Raw genomic sequence first — 19,360 nt, 5'->3', positions numbered from 1 at the left:
CATGGCGGAGGGGGACGTTGATGTGGTTGGCCACTGGCAGATCCTACGGCTCCTTGCTCCTGGGGCCACCATTTCCCCAGGGCCTTTCCCAGCCTGTGTGACATCATGCCCTGTCCAGTTTCCTGCATAGGGTGGGACCAGGGCCAGGACCCCTGGGTGCAGGTGTGGCCAGAAAGGACCTCACCCAGCCTGAGGTGTGGGGAGGTGACACTTGGGCAGCCTCGAGGTCCCGAGGGGGCCACGTGTGCTGCAGTGACTCATCCTGCACTCTGTCCTGGGGTGAATGGAAACCGTCACTGCGACTCTCCCACCAGCCAAGGACAGAAAGGACATGCTGGGCACAGGCTTTCTGAGCTTCGGCTCTCTGGTCGAACGATGGTGGGATGTTTTCAAAACACAAGAAAACCTGGAAAATAATCTCCCTGGCTTTCGAGATGGGCTTTAGAATGGGGTTAGGAGGTTTGTAATCGTGCTTGTCCTGTAGTCATTTTAAGGAGTTTTCGTACTGGCTATCGAGGGCTTTTCTGGGAAAGATTAGGCCGCCCCTGGAAGAAAGCACTGGGTTTCCAGAAAGGAGTTTGCCCGACACAGGGCACAGATTTATTGCTTTGTTTGGCTCTCCCCATGGATCAGATGAATTACGGGGAAATGCCAGTGCCAGTCGCCTCAGTTGAAGTTACGAGGCAAGTAAAAAAAATGCCACTTGTGTTGTAAAATACTACATTTCTTCCTCCTGGCAGGGTTTAATACTGTCGAATTAGTATATCACTTGTCGTTGCATCAGTAGAAGCTTAAATCGCTCAGCGAATATCAGAGGGGCTGCTTTGGCTCCAGTTCGGGCAGCAGGAGGTTACTCCGTTAGGGGCTGGATCTAGGGCCTCGTAGGATGCCGTTCCCTCCCTCTGTCCCTGCTCCTGTGCGCTCCACTGTGTTCTCCTTTGTTTCCCTTCCCAGGTAGGTCAGTGTTCTGAGAGCTTATATTCTGCCAGCTCAGAAGCCCCGGCCGACGCTTCGTTTCCTCCATCCCCACTGTTCGCCCAGACTTCCTTCAGGCTGTGAGCGATATACTTCACTAGGCTTCAGCCCTCTGTGTAGTAAGCAGGTTCTAGTATGCCTCCTCAGTCAGTCGGATTAGACTTGACAATGTCCACATTTCGTTTTGTAAAATTTATTTATTTATTTTGAAGAGATTTTTGCTATAGGGTGCAGACAGACAGAGAGAGACAGAGAGACAGAAAGCGAGAAGTCACCCCCCAGGGGGGATGGCCACGCTGCAATCCCTTCTCCTCCATTCTCCTCTTGGGATCTTGGGCACGCACGCATATGCACCCCTCGTGCGTTTTAAGCCACTGGGTCTGGGAATTGAACCGTGGTCGACTACATGGGAGTCCAGTGACACAGCCATTACGCCAACTGCTGGTCCCTATTTTTTAATGTTTAATCTCTCTCACTCTGTCCCTCTCTAGTTAAATGAAAAGAAATAAATAAAAATAAAGTTAAATACAATTATTCTTTTAAAAAAAGAGTTTCCACTAAGCAGGTGGCTAGGAGCTGAGATCGGGCGGCCAGGTGGCTCACAGGCTTACACCTAGGAAAGTGATGACTGACAGCTTCTACGGTGAGCAGGAGACCTGGTTCTTTCTTAGCCAGCCTTAATCACGAGTTTACAGTTTGCTCGGGATGTGAAATTGGCAATGGGTGGCTGGCGGGGCCACCCTTGGCAGTTGGGTAGTGTCCTAGGGCTGAGTGGCCCACACGGCAGGCAGTCACTGTCTCAGCCCCGGAGGCAGCAAGCTGAGCTGGAGGTGGGCAGGGCTGGTTCCTCCTGAGAACTACGAGGGAGAGGGACCCAGGCCCTGGCCTGCCTCGGCTGCTGGCCGCTCACCGACCGCCTCTGGAGGTCTTGGCTTGTGGGTGCATCGCCCTCTTGTCCGCTTTCATCTTCACGTTTTTCTCCCTGCGTTTCTGTGTCCAAATTTTCTCTTTTTAGTCCAGTCACTGTGTTATGTGCATGTGAGTGCATGCATGTGTGCACACGAGTACATGCAGAGGTGAGCACGCATGCAGATGGGTGCGTATGCGCACACACGTGCATACGTGTGCAAGCCTATTCGCACCCCAGAGCCTGCCCTTGCTGTCCCCTGTGTCTGGAAGCCCGATCCTTGTCCTCCACCACTGAAACCCTTGGATTGTCCTCCCCTCACCCCTCGATGTAAGGGCCCCTGCCCCCCTCACTTTTTACCTTCCCTCTGTATGTCTCTGCATCTGTTAGGATGGGCTACTTTATGCCGGGTAACAAGCCGCCCCCAAATTTCAGTCATCTAAAACAACTCACACCGTGAGCCCATCGAGACAGCTGGGGCTCAGGCCATCAGTCTCTTGGGTGGCCGATAGCACCTCTTGCAGGTGCAGATGGTGGTAGCGGAGGTAAATGGAGGCCCACCCTCATAACTGCGCTTCACCAAGGGGTCCAAACCAGTCCTTTGGCTGGTTCAACCGCAGCTGGGGCACAGTGCAGTCCCTGAGTGTGGCCAGAAAATAGGGAGCCTGGCCCGGCCACTGCGCGTACACTGCCAGGACACTGAGCTCGGGGCTGGAACCACGTGGAGGCGGGATTTATCCCTGCAGGGTGCAGTGCTGAGCATCTGCAATCCGGGACGGGGAGGCTGAAGTTTGAGGCTTCCCGGGCGACTCCGTGAAAGAGCTGCACACAGTGGCTGTGCTGTGGTCCCAGCTGCGAGGTCGAAGCAGGAGGAGGGTGACATGGCAAGACTCCGTCTAATGAAAAGGAGTGAGGAGCTGGGAGTGCTTGGGGACGGTCCCTGAGAACAGCTGCCCTCCCCTCTTGTATTTGCTTGTTCACTGTTTTCTACTGGAACCTGAACTCCAGGGAGGGCCCGTGCTGAGGAGGGAGTGTGGCACACAGTGGGCGCTCGGGCACGTTCTCTTGCACGTAGGAATGACTGGGGTCTACTCCGGAACTGGAGGCCCTGCCCGAGGCTCTAAGGCGGTGGCCGTCCTGCCAGGTTAGACCGAGCGTAGACGCAGTGGGACTCGGCCCTTCTTGTGCTCCCTGGGCGTGCTGACCTTGACCCTGCGCAGCCTCGACTTCAACCTTCAGTCCCATTAGAGGTTTGCACGTCTCAGGCCCTGCGTCCTCGTTCTGAGTCCAGCCAGGGCGGTCCCAGCCCCTCGCGTCTCCCACTCGGGTGGACAGGTGGTTGCCTCGAGGCTGGATGGAGTTTTCAGAGATGCCGACTTTGCGGGTGTTGCCTGTGGGGCTTGGGTCTGAGTAGGGGCTTGCCCTTTGGTTGGGTTTCAGGTCTGAGCTTGTCCCCGCCCTTCTCAAGTTGGGCTTTGACTCCCAGCATGCTCAGCGCCCTCCCGGGAGGTGGGGGTGTGATGTCAGAGGCCAGCTAGCCGAATGTCCATCATGCAGCCACAGAAACCCTCATTAGTGAGCCTGGCTCAGCCACTGGGACACTTGTCACCTCTCGTTCTATTGTTTCAGGCCAGTTGTGATTTTTCTCTGAGGGTCTGACCTGGTGCTGACTCACACCCCAATCTCGTCCTCGCCTGGAGTCATTTTCTCTCCTTGAGAACACGTAGCAAAGGACTGCTTGTGACAGTGAGACCCATGTGCGTGAGCACGGGCAGCTTGTAGGTGCTGCGGTGGAACCCGTGTGAATGTCCACACGAGCGGCAGACACGGGCCTCCCCTGTCCTGGGCCATCTTGTTCTCGCACCTTGTACCTGGGTTTGTGAGCAGCCTTGTGAGACGGGAGAGAAAAATTCAGATTTTACCACTGCGTCTTATTATTTTATGTGTAGGTTTGGCTCATATTGTTCCTCAGGACCAAATGAGTCTCCCCCTACCCCCTCTTTTTTTTTAGACATGTTTGCTATAGGGCGCGTGTGCTCTCTAGAGAGACAAAAAGCAAGAAATCACCTTCTGGGGGAATGGCCATGCCACAATCCCTTCTCCTCCATTCTCCTCTCAAGATTTTGGGCACGCATACACATGTAGACCTGGCATGAACTTTTTAAGCTGCCGGGTCCTGGACTGGAACCATGGTTGACTACATGGGAGTCCAGTGACGTAACCATTTTGCCATTTGCTGGCCCAGCAAATTAATCTCTTTTAATAAAAATATGGTGGGATAGGAACAGCTCAACTCCGTGAAAGGAGTTTCAGGAGTGCTAACATAGATACAGTCTGCAGTGGAGAGGCTGCAGAAGTTACATGCATGTAATCCTTCCCAACTGTGCTTGACTTAAGATCTAATTACTTCAGAGTAATTGGCCTATAAGAAAGATTTCGAGGCTGTTGTAATTAATACAATGGGCCAAGTAGGAGATGTGATGGAACCACATGGGTCTTAATTAATCAGTGACGGGAATTCTTGCTCCCTGAAGGAGAGCTCCCCACTTAGGGAGATCTACACACTGCAGGAATACGGGGGCCTGCGAATCCCTTCCATTGGCTTGCGGCCCACCTGACATTTATTGAAAAACCACCAGGTAAGCGCAAGGTTACAAGGATTCCAATCTGATTTTTGACTCAAATGGCATTCGAATGTCAAGTCTATTTGTAGGCTTCTCATAACTCCGCTCAATTTCAAGGTTAATGAGGCTAGAGATTCCGTTTGGGTTAGTTTTGAATATCTCAGCGTGCTTGTCTGCCTGTCATCTGTCTGTCTGCCTGTCATCTGTCTGTCTTTGATTTTTTCTGATTACGAGAGGGCACTTGCACTGTCAGAGAGACGGGAGGGGGGCGGGGGGAGAGAGGGAGCGGGAGAAAGCTCCCCTAGTGGGCGCGGTCATGCCGCAGTCTCTTCTCCATCACTCCATCCTATCGGGATTGAACACGGTTTAGGTTTTCCAAGCCACCAGGCCAGGATTCTAACCACGCAGTCAGCCATGTGGGATCTATCTTCCCCAACCACCAGGTCCCAGACCTCCCTCTGCCTCTTGTTTAATTATTTTTCTTTTGTTCTTGAAATAACTCATGGTGTGTTGGAGGTGCCGTGAGCTTTTGTACCTGGAACCGACTCAGGAGCAAGGATGAACACATTGCACTTGGAGGAAGCGGGGAGGGTGCGGTGTTGATGAGCCTCTGTCCTGAGGCTCACAGCTCCCTCCTTCCTTCCCTCGTCCATCCACTCATGACAGGCTCAGAGAGCGCCTGCCATACTCAGGTGGCTTCTGGGTGCTGGAGTATTGCAGGGAACTCAGGACAAGCCCCTGCCCTTGTGAACTTACAGTCGAGCCCAGAAGTAGCCCTCAAGAAAAGGCACGCAGACAAGACACGGCTGGCCCCGACCTAGGCTGTGCTGACCCAGACTTTTCGCCTTCACGCTGGTGCGAAGGTTGGTCCACGTTCAGTAGGAACTGGACTCTGAGTACCCCGAGGCTGCTCCAGTTTTCAGCGTCAGTGCAGTATTAAACACGTACACGAGATTCCCCACACTTTATTAAACAGGCTTGTTGTTAGATGATGTCACCCAGCTGGGCACATCGAAGGTCATCTGGGGGAAGCTGTAACATTGGGTGTGTTAGGTGTACTCTGAACTTTCAGCTTGCATGTTTTCAACTTACGAGACATTCATCAGCATGTAGTCCCAGCATGAGCCGAGGCGCCTCTGCAGAGCGTGTTCAGTGGTGGTAACCGCTGATGAGAAAAGCAGGGGAGGAGGGTGAAGATCGCCAGTATAGGAGATGGGTCTTTCAGCAGTGTCACTAACAAAGACCCACTGAGGAGCCAGCCTGTGGCCAAGTCCTGAAGGTGAGCAAATAAGGAAGAGGGCTCAGGCAGAGGTGTGAGCACAGGCCCCGAGGCAGCAGCCTGCCTGAAGCTGGAGGGACAGCCAGGGGCTGGTGTGGCTTGAGCGCACTGAGCGGTAGAAACATGGCAGCAAAGGGGTTCAGGAACGGCAAGGCGGGGTGAGTAGGGGACCTCACAGATCTTTGTAAGGACTCTGGCTTTTATGTGAATGAGATGAGAATTACTCAAGGGCGTGGGCCAGGAGCATGCTCTTCCAGAAGCAGTCTGGCCGCTGTGCAGAGAAGTTACGGTGTGGGGCAGCGGCGGCGTCGAAGCAGAGATCACTCAGGCAGCTGTCGCAGTAACCCAGGCGAGAGGTGGGGACGGCTTAGACGGGGGTGGGGTGGTAGACATGGTGAGACTTTAGGTATTTTTCAAAAACGCATTTCCAAGGTAGAACCACGGGCTCTCTAGACACTTTAGCTGTGGGCTATTAAAGAAAGAGGAGTTAAGGATGGCTGAGATTTTGCCCCGACTCTCTGAAAGGATGGATGGAGCTGCCTTTAATGGTACCAGGAGGTCTGCAACGAACTGCACGCTTCGCACCTCCTAACTCCTTCCCTTCCAATCCACCCAGAGCAGTGAGCTCCCCAGTCGGTCCCTTCAGGTGTCTGCGGCCTTTCAGATTTGCTCTGGGTGAATCTGAGCATCCTTTGGATCTAGTGTTCCGCAGACAGCACGCCTTGGGCCTGATCTTCCTAGGTGAGCCACGAACAACGGCCCGAGTGTCGAATTGTACTCCCCCTCAGCGGAGGGCCCATGTGATCCTTGGTGTGTGATGTCGCATGTGTCTCTCAGCTCCTGTGTCTCAGGACTGGGGATGGATCGGCACTGATGGAAGCTCTAGCTGCCAGCGGCCTCCTGGGTCACCTGGACACGCCCTGCTAGCTCTGACCCCAGGGCCTGGTATTGTTAGCAGCTGCTGTCACCGAGAAGAGTCAACTATCCCGTTAGGAATAGTTTGGGTCCCCACGTAATGAGGCCTTCCCGGGATAGCTGCAGGCATCCCTGCCACACACAGGAGAAAGGCCTCCACCTAGAAGTCCTCTTAGAAGTTCCACTCTGGAGACCAGCAGAGGGAGTAATGGTTATGTTGCTGGACTTGCATGTAGTTGACTGTGATTTGAGTCCCGGACCTGGCGACTTGAAACTCACACGGGGCATGTATGTGTGTGTCCAAAATCTGAAGAGGAGGCTGGAGAAGGAATTGTGGTGTGGCCATTCCCCCTGGGGAGGGTAATTTCTTGCTCTCTGTCTCTCTGTCTCTCTCTGTCTCTCTGGCAAGTGCACAGGCCCTATGGCAAAAATCTCGCTCTCAAAAAAAAAAAAACGAAAAAGACCCCCTAAAAACCAGAAACCAAAAAACAAAAAAGAAAAGAAAAGAAAGAAGTTCCACGCTGAGCAGTCTTCAGAGGCGTCTGAGTGTCACTGCTGTTCTTCATCTATGTGTGACTGGTGCAGGGCTGCATGCACAGCGTCCCTCATCAGTGTGCATGCGTGATGAATGAAAGAGAGTTACATGCCGGCTCTCTCCAGCATGGACTGGAGTCAGGCACGTGGTGAATCCTGGACGCTTCGCCTCGTAGCTGTCTGGCCTTCCTCGGCTGGGGCTTCCTGGCTCTGGCCAAGGGTACTGCTCACCACTTCCCTCTGGGCATGCAGAAGGACTGTCCTTGGCCCCATGGTCAGAGGGGACCATGTGACAGATCCCATCATCACTCTAGGCCAGAACATCCATTGGAGGCAGGGAGCCACAGGCACCCCTCTTTTCCTTTGGGTCAGAGAACAGACGTTCTAGGTGCAGAATGGAGCATGGCCCGTGCCCCAGTTGTGTGAAGACAAAGCCGGGAGTCCCACTTGTTCGTCCTTTGCAGGTGCACAGTCTTTCTCTGGATGACCAGTGAGGAAACGGATCCTTTGGGTGGCTGAGGGGAGTGGAGTTGGGGCCTGGAAGGTGACGTGGAAGGAAGACTTTTCCCTCTTCTTTTCTTCTAGACTTTTTGGATTTTTAAAAAGAATTATTTATTTAATTTTATTTATCATTATGATTATTTTTTAAATTTGCTACAGGGCATGTATGCTCACCAGAGATTGAGAGAGAAAGAGATATGAGCAGTGAGAAAGCAAACCGCCAGGTCTGGGACTTGAACCATGGTCCATGTGGGACTCCAGAGCCTTAACTATGCCACCTGCTGGCCTCAGCTTTTTGGATTTTGCATCTGAGATGCATTATTTCCTCAAAAGTTAACATTATATTCTAAATCAAAGTCAGATCTGCAGCTCCCCTCTAGGTGAAGCGTGGATACTTAACCTGGAGACCCCGAGAAGAGCTGGCAGGCTCCCATGCCCCCTCCGCTGTGTGAGTCTGTCAAGCTGGTTCTCATATCAACCGGCATGGTCTTGTCCTTCCTCCCTAAGAGATCCAAAGAGATGTGGATTCCAGCGAGAAATCGCCTGGTCATTTCACAAACCAGGAGTTTTCCTCCAGGTTGGTAACAGAAACAGTGCGAGAGGACTCTGCAAAGTAGGATCAGGAACTTGGCATCGGATGGCTTCTGAGCCTTCGTTTCCTGGAAGGGTTTTGGGATGTTTTCAGCAAGGTAGAGACAGAGAGAAAAAGAGAACCGTGGCAATTGTCTCAGCCGGCTCCAGGCTTGTCACGGTGATGCTGATAAAATCGAACAAGCTGGAGCGAGGGCGAGCTGTTAGTGTGAGAAATAGTGTCGGAGCTGGCAGCTGAGGAAGTGGAGGTGCCTGGAGTGTTTGCTCATTACCGAGATTTATTGTTTTCAGCTCTGAGAAAGCGTTGGTAAGCAAAAAGAAGGCCACTTACACCCGTCTGCAAGTACTTTGAAACTTTGTAAGAACAGGAAAAGAAGACTCTAACACCCTTTTCCTGTAGTCGGGAAGTGGGGCAGTGGGTTGGCTGACTATTACGAGATTATTTAGGAGTCGGATGGAGAGCTTCTTGCAGTATTTTATAGCAGAAAAATAAATCTGAAATTTAAACAAAAGCGACGTCCACTGAACAAGAGAGAGTTGAGAATGATAACTTTATGTTTTTAAAGAAAATATTTCTTGAATAAAGGAAAGTATAGAAAATACTGTAACTCTCGTCTATCCACCCTAACTTTGTTAACTCTTATTATTTGACTTTATTTCCTTTAAGTTTTAGAAGAAACATATATTGCGGATATAATTGGAGCCCCATGTCTGTCTTGCCAATTTTATTTTCTCTCCCCTTTCCCTGAAATAGAAATTACCATGCTATATATATTAATGTATAGCAAACTATATATATACATATATATGTTACTATGCATTTTAAAATGAAAACTATGTATTAATAAATAGTTTTTGCATACGTATTTATCATTTTTATAGAAAGTACTATACTGTGCATATCCTTTGGTACCTCGACTTTTCCTGTCTTTTTTTAAAATTTGTAAGAGGTTGTATATGTTTATCAGAGACAGAGAGACAGAGAGGGAGAGGGAGAAAGCACTCTTTGCTGGGGCATGATCACTCGCAGTCCCTTGTTCTTTGTTCCTCCCTCCTCTCAGGGTTTGGGGCATGCACATACATGTGCCCAGTGTGTTTTCCAGGGAGTGGCACCAGGATTTGAACCTTGCGGTTGTCCATGTGAGATCCACCTCCCTTAACTAGTAGGACATGGGGTTAGCCTCTTTCTGTCATTTCTCTACTTTGAAAAATTAAGATATAATTAATATGCCTTCAACTTAATCCTTTTGAAGTGTCTGATTCAGTGGTTTATCATGTATTCATAAAGTTGTGAAATTATCTTTGCTATGTAATTTCAGAACATCTTCACCCCCCCCATACCTATTAGCAATCATTTCTCAGTGTTGCCTCAGTCTTTGGTAACCACGGATCTCCTTTCCGTCTGTGGATTTAACTCTTCTGAACGTTTTCCATCAGTGGAATCATACATTATGTGGTCATTTGTGACTGGCGTCTTTCACGTGGCATAATGTTTTCAGTGTTCGCCCGCATTGCAGCTTCTGTCAGAACTTCATCTTTTATGGCCAAATACTATTCTATTGCATAGAAATACTGCATATTGCTTATTACCGGATGTCGAGTTAGTTCCTTCTCACCTTTTGACTGTCACGAATAATGCCACTATGGACATTTGTGTCTAAGTTTTTGCAGGGGCATATGTTTTCATTTCTCTTGGGGATATACCTAGAAGTGAAATTGCTGAGACATATGGTAATGCCATGTTTACTTTTTTTGAGGAATTGCCAAGCTCTTTTCCAAGTCAGCTGTACCATTTTACATTCTTACCATTGATGCACGAGGGTTCTGAGTTCTTTATATCCTTGCCAACAGTTTTTAAATGTTTATTTGTTTCTCCTAAGAAAGAGAGAGTGGGGGGAGAGAGAGAAAAAAAAACCTGGCACCCTCAACCCTCACCAGGGTCCTCATGGCATAACCCACCCCGCAGCCCCAGCTGGATCACAGGTGCATGAACACATGCCTGGCATGCACAAGTAGACCTTGAGACATGAGCTCCAGGGCCTTCCCCTGTGAATCTAGTACTGCATAGCGTTCTGTTACTATTGTAATACCGTCTGACCCTCCCTTGTCAACATGTTTTGCCTTTTAAAAAATTATTATTATAGCTATTCTAGAGGTGTAAGATGGTATCTCATTGTGGTTTATTTGCATTTCCTTAATACATAATGATATCGAACATCCTTTATGTCCTATGGTCTATTTGTGTATGTTCATTGAAGTGAAGTCTATTCAAATATTTTGAATTTAGTTTTTTTTTCTTGTACAGTATGAGCTCTTAATATAGTCCAGATAGTCATCTTTATCAGGTATATGATCTATAAATATTTTCTTCCATTCTGTGAGCTGTCGTTTCACTTTATTGATAGCATTCTTTGAAGTATCACTGCCTTTACTTTTGATGAAGTTCAATTGTCTGGATTTTTTTCTGTGCTCGTGCTTTTGATATCACATCTAAGAAACTATTGCCTAAACTAACATCACAAAGATTAGTGCCCATGTTTTCTTTCAAAAGTTTTATAATTTTACTCCCACACTTAGGTTTTTGATCTGCTTTCTGTTCCTTTTTGTATGCGGTGTGATGCAGGGTCCAGTTTTCTTTTTAGAATGTCTAGTTGTTCCAACACTGCTTGCTGAAAAGATGATTCTTTTCCCCATTAGATTGTCTTGGCATCCTTCTTGAGAAGCAATTGATCATAAATATAAGGGTTTGCTTCTGGACTCTCAATGTTGCTTCATTGAGTTCTGTCTGTCCTTATGCCAAAATCACACTGTCTTGAATTCTGTAGCTTTATAGTAAATTTTGAAATTGGGAAATGTGAGCTACAACACTTCTTTTGTGTATAAAAAGCGGATTTATTGAAAAGATATTTCACATAATTAAAACAAATGTTGAAGAGCCAAGACTTCAGGAAGAATAGATCTCTTTCCAGTTCTATCTTTAAATAGTTCAATTTCTAGTTACCTTCTTTGTGTCTTCAGTTCATAATTTTGAGGGAGAGAATCTATTTGATCAAACTTGGATTAAGTCCTCATCTCTGATCCAGTCGACTGTGACCAGTTGGGAAGGATACAAGGGAAGAATGTCTGCTGATTGTTCATTCTCTGGGGTTTTGGGAAAGATGAATGCTAATGGGCATTGTTCTTTTTTTTCAAAGATGGTTTGGGCTATTCTTTGGATTAATTCTTGTCATTTTATCCATAAAAACACCTAGGGTTTGTGTTAAATCTGTAGATAAATTTGGAGGTATTGATAAGGAAGCCCATACTAAGTTTGAAATGTCCCAGTTGGAATTCTCCCCACCCTAGGAAGTATCCATCATCCACTGGAGGTCAGAGTTGCCCATTGAGCCAACAGCCATGGCTAGAAACTGGGTCCCATAGTGCAACCAAAGCCAGTATTCTTGTTCTATGAATGAGGCAAAGGAGGGCATAGGGAGGGGAATGATCAGGAGAACGAGGACTCATCTGTGAGCTGGGCACACAGTTCCTAAGCTGTCTACCAGAGGACTGAAAAGAAAATGTGTTTTTGCAGAGATCACAAATGTCCACAGGGACTTGGGGGATAGAACAAGTGAGGGAATTGGTCCAGGCCATTTGGAGAGTTTTGTCCCCACTAAAGGGGGAACACCCCACTGTCCCAGCTGGTTGTAGCCACATGGGATGAGGGATAATGCTGCCCAACCTTCCCATCTCCTTAGAGAAGCCAGAAATATCATCTTGGGGGCGGTGTGTGGACTCTCCACATTAAAAAATATTGGCAGCTAATTTGAGTTTTGTAAAAATGTAGTAGTGGGGATGGTTATGGCTCTGGGCATGTGCACCCCAGTGACACAAAAACGCCACCTCTGGGTTTTCTATTCACTTTTCCTAGTGAGCCAGAAGTACAATAAAGGGGCTCCATTTCTTCATACTATTTTCATTTGACATAATCCCAGAATTTTTAAAAAAGTTCTAGAGAGCGATTTCTGGTGGGAAGTCAGGGCATCAAGCATGTTTGGACGCTAGATTCCAAGCCCTGATCTGACTAGTGGCTCTTACTATCGTAGACTCTGGCTGTGACTGCCAGGCCGCCTGCCTTGTTAACCCAGAAGTCTTTCCCTGGCACATTAGAGAAGGCAAGACCACCTGTGACCAACAGAAGGGAGGGCGTAGGACCCAGATTGTATGAAATCGCACGAGGAGATGATTTATTCATGGCACACTCCCAGGACCCGCCTCTAGACCAAGGCAGAGAGGTGTGGGAGAGTGAGAGGGGGCTGAAGAAACTCTGCCCTGCGGAAGGGATGGAGAAGCCGGGATTTGCATGGTTCCTCTCTGGGAGATGGTGTTGGTGGGGATGAGGGAGTGGTGAGGAACAGAGGGGATTATGAAAGGACCCCAAAACTGAGGCTGTAGTGACCTGCCTGTTAAGCCAGTCCATTCTTCAAAGCACAGCCCCCGCCAACCTCCTCTAGGAAGCCTTCCCTGCCAGCCTATGCTTGAGTCTCTATCTCCCCAGACACCTGGAGCACAGATGGTCTCTCTGGTTTCACCTGGCCTGGGTTCCTCTGAGACCTCGCCCAGCTGTTGCGTGGTGCTCACTTATTCACGCACTTACCCGATCTTCAGTGAGCAGCTACCGTGTCCCAGGCAGTTCTAAGTGCTGGGGAACACGTCAGTGAGCTTGCTTTCCCGACACTTAAATTCCCCACGTATGCCCATGTGCATGTGCATGTGCGTGTGTGTGTGCGGTGCAGGGTCAGCATGGCCAGGAAGTAACCATGTGTTGGAAGGTGAAAACTGAGGAAACCGTGGAGCAGGCTGAGCGGTTCCGCATCGAGAGGCAGGCATGACATTTTAGACAGAGGCTTTATCGAGCTGGTGGCATTTAAACAAAGACTTGATGGGTGTTCTTTTTTATTTAGTGCCTTGCATTCCTACTAATAGTTTGGAATACATTTTTTCTCCATAACTTTTTTTCTTAAAATAGATTTACTCATTTATTCAACAAATATTCGTGGAGGATCTGTTTGACTTCTCGTCATCCGTTGGGTCTCAGCTCAAATGTCAAGTCCTAACAAGGGCATTCCCTGCACATACGTTCCTTGTCCCCTGCTGAAATTCATATTCCATTTTAAAGTGAAAAAAAAAAATAGGGCCCGTTTTAAATAGTAATTAAAATTTTTGAACACTGAAAAGTTTTATTTAACCTTTAAAAAAAAATCTAAGTCTTCTACTTTATTTTTATTGTAGCATCTGTCATTCCACAGGCTTAGGTAGGACAGGGAACTTGTCTGTTTTGTCTACCAGTGAGTTTTCCACGCCCAGCACACAACAGGTGCTGATTAATTGGCCCTGGCCAGGTGACTGCCACACACTGTACTGGCTCTGGTGCCACTCCAGGTTTGGGCCTTTGAAGACCTTACTTTCCGGTAGTGGAGACTGTCTTCTCTAAGCAGAGTGTATGCTAGCCAGGCAAAAGAATATGGCTCAGGACTCTGTTGACTGGTGGCTTCTCACCTCCCAGGATGCAAACGACACCCTCAGGGTTTTGCAGGGTGTTCTGTTGGCCCTTTTGTGTACATCCAATGAATTGAACCAATACTGAGTGAACTCCTACAATTTTCCAGGCGCCAGGCCAGTGCTACAGCCAGGGCAGTGACAATACACACACACCTTTGTCCTCTCAGAGTCCACAGTCAGAGTGGGGAGTTGCACATTATGTGCAGGCCCTACCCTGGAACGTTTGTCCATGTAATCATCGCTTGGTGTTTACCGTGCTTTTCAGCCATTAAAGAAAAGTTAATGCCCAGGAAAAGAGCCATAAGAAAAAACAAAACAAAAATCACCCAAGGCAGTGACAGCTTTTCTCATCCCATTTCTAGAAATAACCCATGACGGGGGAGCCTGGTGGCCAGAACCATCTAGAACTTGGTGGGGAAGGAAAATCAATCTTTGCAAATGATGCAGCTTACTGAGAGCAGTTCAGGCTTCGGAACTCTCTGCCCTGTCTCCCTTTATTTCTTCTTCCCTGTCTCCTCCATCCCCTTCCTGTAGAACAACCATTACGTCATCCTGCCAGAGATGCGGAACAGTGGCTGGGTGAGGTCTCAAGGTGTGAGCTGCTGGCGTGGGGCCCTGTCCCTCCTTCCTGCCCTGCCCTTTCCTCCTCCTCCTGACGCATCTGAGCTGCGGCCACACTGCACTCAGAAGCTGTCTCAGCCCTTCCCCGGGGGTCCCAGGGGTCCTAGGTCCCAGAGAGGAGACTTGGCTTCTATTAAAGCTTCTCCATGGGGAAGCAGGTGTTCTGGGAAGCAGATCTTTTTGGAAGAGGTGGTGTGCTCTACCTGGAGGGGATAAGCGGCCCAGTGGTGTCGCCACCCCATGCATGAGCCTTACCAGCACACACACACACACACACACACACACACACCACCCCCAGGGGAATGGCCATGCCACAATCCCTTCTCCTCCATTCTTCTCCTGGGATCTTGGGTACACACACACACACACACACACACACATATACACATCGCCCCCAGGGGGATGGCCATGACACAGTCCCTTCTCCTCCATCCTCCTCCTGAGACCTTGGGCACACACACACACACACACACATGCACACTGGCACTTCTCCATCCCAGGAAAAATGCCCGTTGACTCTCTTCTGGCTGAAACACTGATCTGGCTGCTCAACGTGGTTGTAACTATGAAATTGAGGGAATCATGAAACACTTTCATAAATTTGAAAGGTTTATCAAGAAGAGATTGGAGGGGACCAGCGGATGGTGTAACGGTTTAAATCCTGGACCTGGCAGCTTACACCTCACACCAGGCACATGCGTGTGCATGCCCAATATCCCAGGAAGAGAATGGAGAAGGGATTGTGGCATGGCCATCACCCTAGGTAGGGTCAGGGGGTGATTTCTCACTTTCTGTCTCTCTGTCTCTTTCTGGAGAGTGCATGCATCCTATAGCAAACATCTCTCAAAAAAGAAAAAAGGAAGAGATCGGGAGTGTGTGTGAACCCATCTCTCCAGACATGGACCTCTGGCATTCATACAAGGTGTCTTCAGACAGTTCATGAGAAATGCATATTATGAAAAAATGATGCATGGATTTAAAAGAAATCGAACCAAAATAAATTCATACTTCAATTTCACTCTGAAGTCCCCTGTTGTAAGGAAAGCGTACAGCTGCGGCTTCCCTCCACCCATTCTTAGGAGTCCGCCATGTCTGGGAGCTGTCCGTGGTGGGAATTCCACAGGTGAGCCACAGGCCCCTGGTCCTGCCTCAGCATGCCTTCCTCTGAGGCTGAGGGTTGTGGGAACAGATGGTGGACCTTGTTCGGATCTCCGAGTGCTCCTAAGCTCATGTTGGTTCAGGCAGGTCCCTTGGCAGAGAGGGAACAAGCTGGTCTGTGTGACAGGGGCTTCGGGGGCTTGTGGATCAGTCTCTCAGTTGTCACCGCCCTTAGATCGGGTAAGGGTCGAGTCAGGGAGTTGGAAACAGGCCTGGGAGCCGACAGCACGCTCAGTCCTCTGATGGTGGCTTTTGGTTTAACTCTGTTCAGCAACTTCCTTGTCAATAAATAGTCTCCAATCTGCGAGGACTTCCTGTGTATAAAAATGTGAGTGGCATGTTTTTTTTTTTATGTGCCTTGTCCAGCTTCTGCCCGTGCCCCCCAAACACAAACAGTGTGTCACCCCAGGAGTGCAGGCAGATGGGAACTTCTTAGGTTGCATGGAATCCAATTTCAGGCTGACAGAGAGAAGCATCAGCTCTCGCCATCCCATGCCACCCAGTTTATGCAGAACACTGTGCCGGCCACGAAGTCCTTCCTCACTCCTGTTCTCACTAAGTCCCCACTGTTCTCCATAACTGCTTTGTCTTACTGTTGTTCACAGAGTCTCACATGTTGCGATCCTCCTGCCTCAGCTTCCTAAGTAGCTACAACACATGCTTGGCTTTTAAGGTTGGGCCTGGAATTGAACCCGGACCTCACATGTGTCCTAGCGCTGTGAAGCAGCAGCATCAACCGGGAGGCGCTGCCACAGGTGGCCCTTCCCCCACATCTTAGAGCTCAGAGAGTTTGAATCACGGGTGCATAGGCACAGCTAGGTAGAAGTCTGACTAGCCAGGGTCCAGGGCATGCCTCGGGACTGGAGTAAAGGTGACACTACATGGAGTGGCTCTGGGACACCTCCCATGTGTGGTGCTTGGACGGTGGCATGTACAGGCACGGGGGAGGAGACACATGAGCAGGGGGCTCGAGGTGGACACTGTCCTCTGCACTCCCTCACTGGGGAGCAGGCTGCTTCCCACAGAGCCTGCAGATGGACCGCCAGCCCGCTCTGAGCGGTGGCCGTGAACGGGCAGCCTGAGAATTAGGCTCTGTCGACACTGCCTTGTACTTGGCTGAACCTGGCAATCCCCCTTCTGGGTGACGGAGGGGAATGCGGCAATTTATCGCATTCTTGATGTTCTACTGAAGTCTCAGTTTTATCAGTAAGTTGAACTTTCACATGCATTTGTCTTCCAGAACAAATGGCTCCTTCTACGAGATCCTGCAAGTAGACTTCGGAGTTGACAACAGCAGTGGCCTGGCGGGGGCCCAGCAGATCACCTGGCAGGTGGAGTACCCGGCGGAGGACACCATGAGCGAGCTGGTCGTCTCCGAGATCTTTGTTAGCCAGACCACCTTCGTGGGCATCGTCCCTCTGGCAATGGTGAGGAATTGGGCCTTCAGAATAAGTGTCCTCAAGAAGTTCCTTTGAATACTTTCCTATTCAAAGAAACATGAGACACCGGGTGGTCTGTTACTTCCTGTGCACCTGATACGCATCATTTAAACAAGGAAGATACACTTACAGTGCATTTTATCCGCCTGCTTCCCGTAACGGCTCCTTGGAAACCACTCAGGTCTGTTGTGGAAATCCCTCTTCATGGGGGGATGCTGCGGCCCGGTTTCCTGGGAGCCCTGTCCTTGACTGTGTCACTCTGCGTGGCAGGATCAAGAGCTAGTCTGAGTGAAGACGGTCTTACTGAGCAGGGTCGGGCATGCGGGGGGACTGCGGCTCTCCATGCTGACCACCCAGCCCCTGTCAACTGCTCTGACCTGAGAGTCTCGGGGTGGCTCAGGGACTGGTGAACTTTAAAATGCAGACAGGGGGCTAGCAGATGGCATAATGGTTATGTCACTAGATTCCCACATAATCCACCACAGACCCAGCAGCTTGAAGTTTACACCAGGTTCATGTGGGTGTATCTATCCATCCATTCATCCCTCCATTCCTCCAACCCTCCCTCCCTCCATCCATCCCTTTACCTACCCTTCTATTTATCCATCCATCCATCCATCCCTTACCTACCCTTCCATGTACCCATCCATCCATCCCTCACCTACCCTTCCATGTACCCATCCATCCATCCCTCACCTACCCTTCCATGTACCCATCCATCCATCCCTCATCTACCCTTCCATGTACCCATCCATCCATCACTTTACCTACCCTTCCATGTACCCATCCATCCATCCATCCCTTATCTACCCTTCCATGTACCCATCCATCCATCCCTGATCTACCCTTCCATGTACCCATCCATCCATCCCTCACCTACCCTTCCATGTACCCATCCATCCATCCCTTACCTACCCTTCCATGTACCCATCCATCCATCCCTCACCTACCCTTCCATGTACCCATCCATCCATCCATCCCTTATCTACCCTTCCATGTACCCATCCATCCATCCCTCACCTACCCTTCCATGTACCCATCCATCCATCCCTCACCTACCCTTCCATGTACCCATCCATCCATCCCTGATCTACCCTTCCATGTACCCATCCATCCATCACTTTACCTACCCTTCCATGTACCCATCCATCCATCCCTTATCTACCCTTCCATGTACCCATCCATCCATCCCTTACCTACCCTTCCATGTACCCATCCATCCATCCCTTACCTACCCTTCCATTTATTCCTCCTCTCTCCCTCCCTTCACCCATCTGCCCGCCTCCCCACCCCCTTCATCTGCTAATCACTATACAACAATAATTTATTCAGCATACATTATATGCTGAATTCATCACTTTTTAATGAATGGAAAGAGAGAAAAGAGAATGGATGAGAATTATAGAGTTGGAATCACTAGGCCTTAGAAACCATAAATATTTCAGTTTATAGCAGAGCAGCACTGATGATCAAGACTTTTAAAAATCCCTTTTTAAAATGGGTGGTCTGAAGAGGCGTGTCACAAGCAGGAGAATAGTGATGCTTTCTGCATCGTCTTTGAAATCTCTGGTCCTCGTGCTGCCCTCTCCACGGCTGGGAAATGCCGACTGATGCCTCTTTCTCTTCTCTCTTTTCGTCCCCTCTCAAAAAGCACGTGTCTTCGTTTTACCCTCTGAGTGTCCTGCTCTTAGGCGTTCTGTCCAATTACTGAGCTTGGTGAGTTTATTTCCATGGGTGCCCTGGAGGTAAGGGCTACAGCTCACCATGCTGCTCCAGATCTGAAAGCGAAAGCGCTCAGCTCTGAACATGCAGATCAGAAACACGTTCTCTCTTGAAAAAGCCCTTGAATCACAAAATGAACACACCTGGTGAGTCTCTAGGCAACAGGAAGCGTGTCTGCACACAGGCTGGAGCAAGAGAGAATCAGAGTTCTGATCAGTCGTCCTGGCCCGAGACCTTATAAGGCCTGGCACTCACGCTTCTTTATGGGGTTAGAACGCAGCGGTCTAGGGGGCCTTCTTTCCGCCGGCCTCTGTGGTTGAGGTGTGTGGACTCACTGAGCACGGGCAGCAAGCCTGTGGGTACACACTACTACCTAGTTTGCTAGATGAGGAAACCGAGGAGTAGAGAATAAGTAACCTGCGGAACTGAGTCCCCGGAGAAGCCATGGGGCTGGGTTTCACACTGAGGCTGTCGGCTCCAGGGTCTTTGACCCCACCAGTACCCAAGGCTCTCAGTTCTTCATGTCCTGGAGCCTTTGGCAGTCTGGAATATT

General features: G+C 49.5%; 1 protein-coding gene across 1 annotated transcript in view; it reads left to right on the top strand.

Annotated features, from left to right (window-relative positions):
• LOC102481931 (transmembrane protein 132B) overlaps positions 1-19,360 on the top strand; it is a 180,113-nt gene that overhangs the window by 96,095 nt on the left and 64,658 nt on the right. The window contains exon 4 of the mRNA XM_006147371.1: positions 16,887-17,073. Within this exon, the coding sequence (XP_006147433.1) occupies positions 16,887-17,073 (187 nt within the window). The remainder of the gene's footprint in view (positions 1-16,886; positions 17,074-19,360) is intronic.

The sequence above is a fragment of the Tupaia chinensis genome, unplaced genomic scaffold (assembly GCF_000334495.1).
Source record: "Tupaia chinensis unplaced genomic scaffold, TupChi_1.0 Scaffold000211_1, whole genome shotgun sequence".
Classification (NCBI taxonomy): domain Eukaryota; kingdom Metazoa; phylum Chordata; class Mammalia; order Scandentia; family Tupaiidae; genus Tupaia; species Tupaia belangeri.
This window is presented reverse-complemented; position numbering and strand designations above follow the sequence as displayed.